Below are 12,704 nucleotides of genomic sequence, written 5' to 3'. Positions count from 1 at the left end.
CAATGGAAGGCGCCGTTTCGGAAGGAACCGCTGGCGCAACGGCCCTCGCGGAGACACGTGCGGCGCTATTTGCTAACGGGAGGGCGTGGCGGGTGAGCCGGGCCCCCGCCGAGCCAATCGGAGCGGGCCATGTAGAGCCGGCCGTTCCCCGGGGTTGCGTGTGCTGCTGCCAGCGGCCCGTAGTCGGCCTTCAGCGCGGCCGCTGATTGGTGGCGGCGGCGCGCTGGGCGGGGCGAGAGAGCCGGAGTCGGGGGCGCTCGGCGCGGCCCCTCAGAGCCCAGCGGGATGGGGCGGCGGGCGCGCTGGGTGGCCCTGCTGCTGTGCCTGGCCGCGCTGTCTGCCGGAGCGCTGCCCGCGGTCGGAGCGCTTCCCGCGGCCGGTGAGTACCGCGGCCCGCCTCCCTACGCCCCCCTGGGCCCGAGCGCTGCGGCGGCATTGCCCCCCGGGCCTGCGGCGGGGGACGGGGGCGCAGAGGTGTCTGTGCGGGTCCTGACGCCTGCAGCGGGGCGCGGGGGCGGCGGCAGCGGGGGAGGTGACCCGGTGCCCTCGCCGGGGCTTTGGGGTGCGTGGGGGCAGCGCCGACCTCGCCGGGGCGCTGAGGCGGCGGAGCGGAGCCGAGCGGGGGGAGCGGCGCTCCTGTCACCTGCGGGGCCGCGGGTGGCGGGACCGGGCGGGCTCGGGCTCGGCCTCACCGGCGCTGCTCCGTAGGCCTGGTAGGGGTGGACGCATTGCTCAGTGCGCTGCCTGCCTTTTAGCAGCTCGTTGGGAGCCCACTTCGTAGTGCTTGTACTGCTTAGGACCGAAATGAGGCGTTTTTTCTCCCTAGAACGCATTTTCTCCCTGAGGCGCTGGTAGTGCTGATTTCACCCTTATTAGAACGGTTTTCTCGCCTCGATACGTAGAAAACATTTATGCGTCCTGTTTTATGTCCCCATAATATTTTTTTCCCGTCCCTGTTTTGTTGTTATGCAGCTCGGGTTTTGTCTTTTGTCTGATTCTCATGTGTTGTCATCTACTTCCTTTCCTGGGGTTTCTACCTCCCACACCCTGCTTTCCACCATGGGCTGGCGGGGGGATGTGCAGTGCATTTATTTATAAAGCCAGAAGCCACTACCTTAGCGACAGCCGTATGCGGTGCTGCTGGGGATTTGCTTTTACACTGTTTCAGGAGAGTAACTTAACCTTTTCGCTAGAGGTAAGTTCAGTACTTTTGGGTTCATTTTCACACGTGTGCAGTAGGAAGTTGAACTTTAAAGTAATATTAGTGTATTATATGAGCTTTGTAGGTCGCTCTTAAAGCCAGCAGGGCACTTTTGAAGTTATGGAAAGAATTCACACAAGTTCTGTGAAACCAGAGAGATGCAGCCAAAATTTTGAACTATATGCTCTCATTTATAATGTATATGACGAAAAAACCTAAAGTGAGATGGGGCTGTGAGTGTCAGATGAACCATCTGTTGAGTACGTGGAAGTTAGGTGATAAGGGCTAGTCAAGTGTCCATCAGTGGCTGTACTTCCATGCAGCTCTCCTCCCTTGACTGTTAGTCCACTGTCACAAAGTTGTTTGGTGGGCGTGAAGTTCTGATGGTTTAATTCAGCTTGTATAAGCAAAATATTTAGATTCAGTTGAACTAATACACTTAATAAGCCATAGAAAGCACAGTACGCAGATGTAGGGTTAAGAGCTGTTTACAAACTAAAATTGCTACTGTGATGTCAGACTGTTTACTGATGTCCACAGTTAATTAGGATAGGATGTTGGGAGTCCGTAATTTGGCAGAAAGCTGTGAGAGGAATACATTTCTTGCCCAGTTTTTGACAAGAATCGTGCTGAAAGTTGTCCTCATTTCATGCTTTGATTTCCCAGAGTAGCAGTGTGACTTTGTCTTTGAGACTGGTATAAGTCTTGGGACTGTGTATTAAATGCTTCCTTGAATGTTTAATTGTTTCTAATGCCTGGTCTGCAAAGAGTCATCTGGGATGTATGATGGGAGGAATTTTAAGAAGAATGAGTAAAATTGGTCTGACTATGGCATTTCCTAACTTTAGGAAGAGTTTTTAATGAGGACTTTTTTTTTAGTAGTGAATATTTTAAATTTAACTTGCGTATTTTAAATATAACTCTATTGTAATAAACTTCATTTAAATCAATTTATTGAGAACTTGAGTTGAATGCAAGAAAATTCAAGCCTAAGGGAAGGGGCACTGTATTTTTTTAAACATGATATTGCTGCAGATTATGAAGGCATTTAAAATGGGGACTGAGGAAAGACGTTAAGAAGCACTGGCAAAAGTAGCTAAAAAATGTTAAGCATGTGTGTGTTCTCCAGATGAAACTGGCTGTCTTCTGGTCACTGCAGGAGTGATGGCCTTCCCCTGCTGATCACTCATTAAGGACATTGAAAAAATCCTCTTTTTTGTGATTGCTGATGTTATTTGATTAGTGGGATTATTTCCTCTTGTTCACTAAGGGGTAAAAATGTTCTCATTCTGCCTGAGGAGAGGAAGTGGTGCTTCCTCTGACTCCTACGTGTTCCGTGGCTAACTTCAGCAATAGGCAGATGTTTTTATGCTGTCCCATTGACTGGTGGGACAAAAGAGTGCACTCATATACCTGTAGGGAGCTTCAGTACCTGTTCTTCCATAACACAGAGCTCAGTGGTTTTCCCTCACCTTTCTATTTTTACTTACCTGATAGAAAAATATTCCCTAAACTCTTTGCTTTGTTGCCTGGTTGGGAATCTCAGTTCCTACTGAGGAACTCCTGGAGAGTAAGCTCTGTAACCAGTTAACCAGCAATTGCAAGGACACTGGAAAAAAGATTTTTATTCAGGGTGAGGGCTGACCTATATCTCAATCTTGTAGTTGAACTAAAATGAATATGTTGCACAGATTGTGACTGGGAACAATTTACTTGCTGCCAAGGATACTTTGGAACTATTCTTGCTGAATAGGTGCCACTTAAGGATTTTACTTAACTCGCTGCACGTTTTAATGGGAATAGCATCTATGCTATTGAGTCTGTTTCTGTGCTGAATATATCAGTCGAAAAAATTGATGAGAAGCAGTTTGAGGTAATTTTTTCCTTTAGATTTCCTTCTTTCCTGCAAGAACTGGATAAACAGGATTTGCTTTCTCTTTCAATGTCTATCTAGTCACTTGCACAAAAACAACATTGAAAGAAATTGCCAGAAATGCTACAGAAAATCTCTCAGGGGTGCTCTAAAGCAGTCACTGCCAAACCATTTCTGTTCATGCACCCCTCTCTCCAGAGAAAGATTTTTGAGCATGCATTTTACAGGTATTTTTTTGTAAGTTAAACATTCATATACTCTTGTCCTAACATGCTGTGTGCCTCAGAAGACAGGCACAAAAACACAGATGGGAGAAGAATGAAATAAAGGTGGAATGACGGCTGTATGAGAAGTTTTATGTATGAACAGTCTGAAAGGTATGTTAGTCCTGCAGCCCGGGTGGGTTGGCTGGCATACTCCCTGAGGTGAGCACACCACTGGGGAGATCCCTGCTCTCAGCAGAAGCCCACTGGTTGCTTTGTTGTCACGGTGTTTGAGGCTTGAAGAGCTCGGCAAAAGCTAGAGGGAAACTGACAGCGGTAATCAGTTAGGGATTGCTCAGAGCTGGGGGAGACTGCTTCATTACTGAATTGTTGGCTGCTTCCTGAGTGTGGGTGACCGGTTTAACATTGAAATTAGTGGTGTTTCTTGTCTGGTACTAGCAGCCCTTTAGGTTTGTGGGATGTCCGTTATCTGTTCTGCTAGCACAGCAAAACTTTGGAACTGTTGCACTCCCTGAAGCTAATGACGTTATTGCTGAGTAACACTGCATAGCTCTGCTGGTTTCTGCCCTTCTCCCCTTAGTGCTCTCTTGAAAGCAGTAATTCCCACAAAATGGTAGGAGCTTTATCCAGCGTATGGTAGGATCTTTTTCTTCAGCATAGGCTGCCAGAGCACTTTTCCTATATTTACATAGCATGCTTGAACACTGGCCTTTCTAACTGAGGAAAAATTAATACTTCTTAAAGCTGATTTTAGTTATATATGAGCTGGTGGATGGTTGAAAAAAGATTTTGGTTCAGTGAAGTGCTTTAAAGTCCTAGCTGAGTGTGAGAGCACCCAGCAATGTCTACAGCTCATCACTGTTTATAAGGGAAGCATTCTGTACAACATTGTCAGCTGCACACTTGACCCGCAGGTATTTTTGCCTACCTGTTCCTTTTAATAGATTATTTTACTCCCGAACTTGTTTTACAAATTGTGAGATTAATTTCCACTTGGCCTTTTTAGAGGAGGTTTATGGAATTAGACAGCCTTGGTAACAGATCCAAATGATAATAATAAAAAAAAAAAACTTAGTTACTTTTATTAATTGAAGGGTGGAAAAACAAGCTAAACTATCAGCTTTAATCTCTGAAACAGGTGCATAAACATAACATCTGTGACTTTGTTCAATAGCTCAGCCTTGACTAATAAACTGTTCTTAGGCCCAGCTGTGACCTTTCATGGACCTTTCATTAACACTTTCAGAATAGTTTGAACAGTTTCATAGGAGTAAACACACTTCTGTAAGTGGTTGTGTGTTAGTCAGCACTTCTGTGAAACAACAAGGCTGTAAGTGATCCCTCCTTTAGTCATACTCTTCATTATCTCTGCAACCTCATCTGCCTACCTTAGAAAAAGTCTCAAAGCTAAGAAAAAATTAATATTTTGGTTTTGCTTAAGTGCCTTTTGGAACCACTGTGTGAAAACAATCGTTCAACCACAACTTCTCAGTAACAAAGCTGGTTTCTTCAGAGAAAATTTAAATGATGCAATAGAATGGAAATAGGTTTATTTACTTTCAAAGAAGAAAGAGCAAACACTTACTGAGCTCTAGCTGATGTTGCTTAGGTGTCTCTTGACTTTCAGTTTAGTAAACCTTTTGCATATGAAGCTACAATAAAATTGTTCTTTTATATGTGTGCATAGACAATATAACATATTAATATTTATTTTTGTGTCGTCTTTTGACATAAAGTAAACCTACCACTGCAGATTGAAATCAGTTAGTGAAGCCTTTTCTGAAATGTTAGAAAGCTCTAGTGCTGTCAGGCGTATAGGCTGGCTTAGTACAGACAAAAACAATCAATCTAGCTGTATAGCTGTTCAAAAAAACCCAAATGTATTACCTACTGCAATAACAGGTACTTTATAAGTGCTTTGTATATATTATAAGGAGCACACAGGCTACTGGGTAGGTTACCCTTAGTTTTCCTACTCTCCAGAAGCACGTCTGGATATCTTGACAAGCTCTGAAGTTTGTAGGTAGCCTTTGGTCTAGATCAAAGTTACTTAGGATAATAGAATGTAGTATGTGGGAAACATGGTAAATGACAACTTCATTCATAATTTCAAAATAGAAACACCACCAAGTATCCTAAATGTATGTGTACTTTTACTGAATTTAAAGACCAATTGTCATATCATGATCTGGAGTGTCAAAGTTCAGTGGCAGAGCTACTTATGATTTATCACAATCACCCTTATCTGTTTGGTTCCTCAAGCTGCTAAGCCCTGAGGTCTCTACCAAAAATGCAGCTAGCCTTGTTTGTCCTTATGCCTCATAGTGGTTTTTTTTTTCCAAATTGGTGTTTGTTCTTATGCTGTCTTGATTTCTCCTTGCAGGGTGTGTTTCATCTGGAGTGCTCTGCTGTCTCCCCAAGTTTTTCTGAAGTGTTCTACACATTTTCATTTTCAGACCTGTAGAGTACAGCTGCTTGCCCACATCAGCTGTTCTAGATCCTTTTTAATTCCATGACTGCTGGCAGTCAAACTCTTTGAGCTTTACATCCTCTTCACCATCCTCAACAGGCTGTTATTTATATGTCTCAGTTGTACTCATCTCATCACCATAGTTTTGCAGCTTCATTTACAAGTCTTCACATTTTTTCTTAATTTCTGTTAAGCTGTTGCTGCCTAAAGTTGAATTCTCCCTCATCTTTTCACTTGTCCGAACCAAAAGTTGTACTTCTAGTAACAATATGGAATCCAGATTCCAGAAAGCAATTTCCAAGATTAACCCTTTCATTGCAAAGGTTATAGTAGTAGGCTTTGAAACATGACCTGATGACCTGTCATGTTTGGAATTTGTTGCTTCAGAGATGGTTTATCTCTGGTAAGTCACTTTACTTGCATGAGAATGAAAATTGTGCAAGTTCTGTTTGCTGCTAAGTGCTTGCAGGAGTCAGCAGAGTTCTGTAAACTGTTGGAAGTGTTTGTGCAGGTAGCCTTTCATGGCTAACTGTCACATACTGAATGTATCTCATGTACGGGGCATTCGTGTCTATCAGTTTAGACACCTTTTCCAGTCACAGTGCAGGTCTCCAGCTCATCTTTGCTGTGCCACTGCTACAGGGCATTGTGCACCCCAGAGCCTCAAAAAGGAGGATTTCTAAGCCTAGGAGGAGTTAGTGGCAGCTTTGCTAAGTGGTCTCTTTGTTTTGAGCTTTTATTTTAATGTGAGTTGGGTACCAGAGAGAGGGAGGCCTGTGGCATCTTGTTTCAAATGTAGGGAGGTCTGTTTGCTGAAATGAGGTGGTATCAGATACTGATGACTCTGAACAGTCACATCTCAGTGATGTTAATTTTATTCCCATCAAAATGGTAGCACAGACCAAGTTGTTTGAAGTCCATTTTAGTTAATGGAACAGAACCAATTGCTGCAGAAAAAAAATCAGGAAAACAATGATAAAGCTGTCATAAATAAGCTTTTCTAATTATCTTCACCTTTTTGCATGTATTCCTTTAATGTCTGCCTAATAGCCTTTCTTGTTTATCATTTCTTCCCCTTCCAGTCTTCTAATCAAATATCATATAGCTTTTAGACAAGAGAGATGACAGTTTAAACAAGACTTGCATTTCTTGAAGAGTATCTTAAAGACAAACTAATTCCACACAGTTTTGAAGAGAAACCTCTGTATAAAAGTTTGAATATGCTGGTCAGGCAGAATGAATTGGGATTCTAAAAAGGACAATGTTTAATTATAAGCATGGGGGTATGAACACAACTTTCTGGTCACTACTGGAGCTGTTGGTGCTAAGGCTGATTTGGTGACTAAACCCCTTATGTTCCACAGTCCTTTTTCACTTGATGAGCACCTTTTTAAGTAGTTTACTTGGACTTGAGCCATTCAGACTATGACTTGGGTTTAGAAAAACCACACTTTTTTCACTATGGAACACACTGTTGTGTTGGCATAATTTAAGGAAGAGAATCACTTCTGAAACATTTGATTCCTCCTTGTCACAGTTATAAGGCTTTTCTGAAGTGTATTAGTCAACTTAGTACACTAGAATATTTCAGAACTATGGTACAGCATTGTAAATAAAGCTTTTATTTTTGAGGTAGTTACTCATGGAAAAGCATTTTACTGACTTATAATGTCTCTTCTAGATGAAGAAGGAAATCAAGATGAATCACTGGAGTCAAAGGTGAGGAGATAAGTTTCTAGTCATTCTGATTTACCTGTGGAGTAAGAGCAAAGGTCTGAAATTCAGAACAATAATTTGATTTTAGATTTTAAGTTTTTCTGTAGTTCTTGCTGTCTCATTAATTTTTCTGTGCATCAGAGAAATTAATACTGGGTTACAAGTTGGAAACTTTTTTTTTTTTTAAAGACCTGAAAGGGCTACAGGCAATGAGAGCTGATAGAGGTAGCTCAGCTTAGTTTTGGTTTGACTGTTTAATTAATTAACTGTATCTTTTAAGAAGTTTTTAAATGTATTTTAAGCCAGCTGCTGCTTCTCTCTAATCTTCTGAATGATGTGGCTGCTTTCCTTCAGACTTTGTCTGCGGAGGACCAGGTCAAGGATCATTCCACAGGAACTCGAGTGGTCGCAGGTCAGATCTTCCTTGAATCTGGGAAATCAGACTCTCAATCAGAGAATGAAGAGAGCTTTCACAGTCAAGAAGAGGAAAAAGAGAATTCACTGGAAGAGTTGAACTCTCTAGAAATGTCAAATCTATTAAATAAGGATTTGGAGGAAGCAGAAGTACAGAGTCCAGGTAACTGCTCACTGACTTTTGAACAAGTGGCAGCATAGATGAGTCTGAGTAACTCCAGCATGTGGGTGAACATAAACAGTAATTTTGAACATATGAAATAACAAGTGTCTTAACCTTTCTGCAATGGAGTGGTAATTGCTACCTTTTGCATTAGAAATAGCATCAAAATGTTTGAAAGGTACTGTAATTGAAATGAATAGTTATTTTCAGATGCATTTGAAAGAATTTTCTGTTCTTCTTACTGTTTCTGTCTTGCTGGAAAGCTTTAACTATCAAATAGAGAAGGCCCTGATTTCTTCAAATAGAAGTCAATTACAGATTCTGTGCTCTGTATGTACACCAGCAATACAAAGAGGAATTTGCATCAGTCTTTTTCAGTCCCATGGCTGTTTGCCTGGTGAGTCAGTTGACAGAAAAGGAACAAATAGTAATGTAAAGACAAGCTTCCTGGAACAGCATTGAGAGCCTTAGGGCAGCATCTGACCTGCATGTTAACTTCAGGAAGTTTTTAAATATAGGTATTGTATTGGGCTAAAATTTCCAGGAAATTCTAATATGACTTTTATTACATAATTTTATGATTTTTTTATTTGCATTTGGTAGTTGATTATAACAAGATGGCACAGTTGAGTACCTTAACCTATGCGGCAGACTTTTCCTTTTTACTTGTCCATAAAAAGTAAATCTTCAACATTACTGAAAAATACAGTTGTGTTGTACTAATGATACTTATCTTCTCAACTCCTATTGAAATGTCAAAGCAGAAGCTATGAAATGAGCTCTATCATGTAATGACTGAGTGTTTTCTAAGCTGTTTCCTTATTAGAGCAGAACTAATATCAGTTTGTGGAAACTCAGTAATAGGCTTAACCATTGCTGTGTTGTTTGATGCTGTGTTGAACAGGAAAAAAAGTATGTAAAATCCACTAAATATCTTTCTGCCACAAAACAGTGAGCTAAGCACCAGCTTTAGTCAGTGCAGTCTATTTCAAAAGTGAACTTTAAGATACTTTTAGTCTCATACAAAAATATATCCAACTGACTGGCTCCTCAGAACGAAGGTTTTTAACTACCTATCAAACATACTACAAGTGACTTTCAACAACCATAAGTTTAAGTCTTGCACAGTTCTTGGAACTTGTTAGGAATTAAATAAGCAGTGTGAATTGAGGAATTTGCATTTAAAAAAGGAATTCTAAAAGAAAAGTATATGTTTTCTGTTAGGAGAGAGGAGTGCTAAAGGACAACTTTACAAACGCTTTAACTGAGCATCTATCTGAGGTACAGATGTTACACCTCCAGATGAGCTACTGGTGACAGGACTGCATTAAGGGACATCAAAGCTTTTCTAAAAACAGTTTAGCTTTTTTCTGTGGTCACAACATTGCATGGAACAAAAGTATATCCTGAAAAGTTCCATATATGTTTTATAGGATATAGAACAAAAAAATCACTTATTTAGAATTAGTACTAGTAAAGGTTTGAAGTTTCTAAGAAGGCTATCTTGCTCTCTTCTGATGAGTGATGAGATCGTGTGTAAAGAAAATTATTTTTCTTTAGTTATTGCTATTTTGTGTTTTAGGGTTTTATAACACCCAAGTTCCATACTAACAGTTGTTGCTGAAAATTGCTCACAAGTTTATAAAGAGCTGGCAATTCCTATTGCACTTACTTTCCTTATTTGGAAGAATCTTACAGTAATATTGCCAGTACTTATAAGTAATCTATAATTGGTTTCCTGCAGCTTAAAGTATGAAACAAGACATATGTAAATTAGGATAAATATAATTAAATACCATGTATTTTATTCAGAGATAGTAAAGAGGAAAATTGCTTCTGGAGCATTTGGATTGACAAAAACTAATTTATCCTCTGGGTAAACTGTTTGCCTCACTTAGTATTTATCAATGTCTAAGCACATAAATAACTGTTGTGAACATTAACCTGTGATTGCATTGCTGTGTTGCTCTTGGGATTAGTCTCTATTATTATTTGGGAACAAAAACAGCATTATGGTTGAATTTAGAATTAAAAAAAAATGCAAAGAGGGGAGCATTGGCGTGGAGTAATTTCATAACTGTAGTATGCAGCTACATCTCATGCAGAGCCTCTGTAAAACTGCTTTCCACACAGGAGACAAGGTACAAAACAGTACAAATAAAACCAAGAGTTCTCAAGGAGTGCTCCTGGACTTGGAGCTTGTTCAAATGACAGTGGTGAGAGGTCTCATAAGTTGTAGTTACATGAGCCCTTAGCAGGAGCTTGTATATTACTTTGTAGGGAACAAATGTCTGAAATTATTCTGGGCTAGTTGCATATTAACACATGATTTTTTGAGTACAGTTACTGAAAATAACAGTTTCTCTCTTCTGATGTAATTAACTTGGAGTGATGTGGTAGAACCTGTGTCAAGTTAGGAAGAGCAGTTTGAACAGGTCCAGCTATACCTGAAGACTTTCTTTTGCTACAAAAAATCAACATGAAATATTTGAATTAGTATAGTCTTTAGATCTTTCAATTATAAACCCTCAAAGAACTAATTTTCTCTGTAACTACAAAAATTAGAGTTAATTTGAAAAAACTCTATAATTGACATTGTCAATTGCATGATTTTGCAAATGTTTTCAAATTAAGCTGAACCCAACTGTTGGAATTAGCTTAGTGAAAGAGGAAAGCTTTATAAAAGTCTAACTGAAATAATTCCATCTTCAAAACCTAGAGAGAGAATTCTTAGTCTTCATAGAAGATTGATTTTATTTTAAAATATTGTGGTACTGGAATCAGTAACATTTGAAGTTTTAGTGCAGTAACATTTGAAGTTTTAGAGAAATGATAAATTGTGCTGTTCAAAGCCGTTTTGAATGCAACTAAATATATTGGCAAAATGAAATAATGATTTCAATCTTAGTATTTTCAAGAGTAGAAAATTACCAAACTCATAGAGATGAGAATCCTTTCATCTACATCATAGTGATTTCACTTAAATATTTTCATATAGTTGTGTGTTCAAGTGTACTCCCTGCTGGTACTCCAGTACTTTCAATATAGCATTTTGTCATGTGTGGTGTTGTGTCATGATTGTGCCTAAAACCAACATAGGAGCACTTTTCTGTTTGTAATATATGATTTAAATTTAGAAATAAGGGAGAGTAATTGCTGGGTGTGTATTTTCAGTTTTGACAGCTATTGGAGGCACTGCAGATGGTGAACCTTGCCACTTTCCATTTTTGTTTATGGAGAAGGAATATGCAGAGTGCACTGCTGATGGGAGGGAAGATGGCAGGCTGTGGTGTGCAACAACCTATGATTACAAGAAAGATCAGAAGTGGGGCTTCTGTGAATGTAAGCAACCTTTTGGCTTGTTCTTGTTCAAGGAATGCTTTTTTAGGCTCGTGTTTCCAGTCCTCTTAATGCTCTTGATTTCAGCATGTAGAAGTCTTTGGCCACTTCATACCATAATAAACAAGTAGTTATAAAGGCAAAGTTTTCATGATGGAAGAAGTTTTAAAAAATGCCAGTTCCCAGACCTGATTTGGAAATTGTGCAATGAAGGCATCTATAAAACTGTTTCTGAGGCTGTAGGAGGATGGGGGTTTGACAGTGTTGCCCATTATACTTCCTGATTTGTTGCACAAAGGCAACCCTTCTCTAGGAAATGTCCTTCTGAAGGAGCAACCTGCACAGCTTGCTTTTGAGCAAGGAATAAAAAGAACATTTTATCAGCAAGCTTATGCATGAGACATCACACAAGAAGAAAGCATCTGCTAATATATCAAACACATCCATTAGACAGCCTTTTGTAATCACTTTGTTTGTCTTCAAAAGCAAGTTTCTGGCTGTACTTACCCCTTAGAATAAAAAGGAATTTTGAGAGGATAGTCTTCAGTGGTATAATTTGAGCTCTTAATGTGCACTTATTTTTTTTTTTAGCTGAAGAGCAATCTAATAAGAGAAGGCAGATGCAAGAAGCTGAGGATGTATATCAGATTGGAATGAAAATCCTTAATGAAAGTAGTAAAAAGGCTCAGAAGAAAGTGTAAGTATACCTCATCTGCCACCACAGGAGAAGGATGATATGGCTGGTCACTTTTGCCTAACTGAAAAAGAACTTGAATGAGATGTCCTGGGATTTTGAGCTTTACTGGACTCAACATCAAACCATGCAGTGATAGAAGATAGACAGTAAATTCAGGGTATTTAGAAAAAAAATTATGCCTGCATTCCTTTGAATGCAGTAAAAATTGTGTAAGATGAATTTCTGAAGAGTGGGTGTCATCAAAACATTGACTTAATGCAAGGTGATGATTCAGTTCTCTAGCTCCAGTTTATACATGGCAACTGGCCAGGAAAAAAACTGAGAATGTGTTATGAGATAATTGCCCTTTTCACATGCTTCTTGCAGTCTGGTTCTCATTCTGCTTCAAAGATGAAGTGGAAAAAATTGGCATCTCTTGTCCTGCTCTGTTTTTTCTCCTGCTTTCTGATGCTTTTGGTCACCATAAAAATAGTATTAAATTTAAAATTAACAAATCATTATAATTCTAATAATTAATTTTCATAGAAAGAAGAGGGTAATGCTTGTAGACAAATAAAACAATTAGAAATTAGTGTTCTGTTCATTCTACTTCATTTTCTGAAGGCAT

General features: G+C 39.7%; 1 protein-coding gene across 5 annotated transcripts in view; it reads left to right on the top strand.

Moving 5' to 3' along the window:
* Window positions 1-215: 215 nt before the first annotated feature.
* Window positions 216-12,704, top strand: part of SEL1L (SEL1L adaptor subunit of SYVN1 ubiquitin ligase) — a 32,922-nt gene continuing 20,433 nt past the window's right edge. For 2 of the 5 annotated variants that reach the window (XR_009418580.1, XM_059473562.1), the window contains exons 1-5: window positions 216-379; window positions 7,450-7,487; window positions 7,839-8,061; window positions 11,236-11,403; window positions 11,992-12,097. Coding sequence is in view for 4 of the 5 variants with exons in the window: in XM_059473562.1 (XP_059329545.1) it covers window positions 286-379; window positions 7,450-7,487; window positions 7,839-8,061; window positions 11,236-11,403; window positions 11,992-12,097 (629 nt within the window). In the remaining variant the exon portion in view is untranslated. Of the gene's footprint in view, window positions 380-1,120; window positions 1,196-6,013; window positions 6,172-7,449; window positions 7,488-7,838; window positions 8,062-11,235; window positions 11,404-11,991; window positions 12,098-12,704 lie in introns of those variants that run through there. The other 3 variants (XM_059473561.1, XM_059473563.1, XM_059473564.1) reach the window with 3 other exon arrangements.

The sequence above is a fragment of the Ammospiza nelsoni genome, chromosome 6, assembly GCF_027579445.1.
Source record: "Ammospiza nelsoni isolate bAmmNel1 chromosome 6, bAmmNel1.pri, whole genome shotgun sequence".
Taxonomy (NCBI): domain Eukaryota; kingdom Metazoa; phylum Chordata; class Aves; order Passeriformes; family Passerellidae; genus Ammospiza; species Ammospiza nelsoni.
The sequence above is the reverse complement of the archived record's forward strand: the minus strand, read 5'-3'. Positions and strand labels throughout refer to the sequence as shown.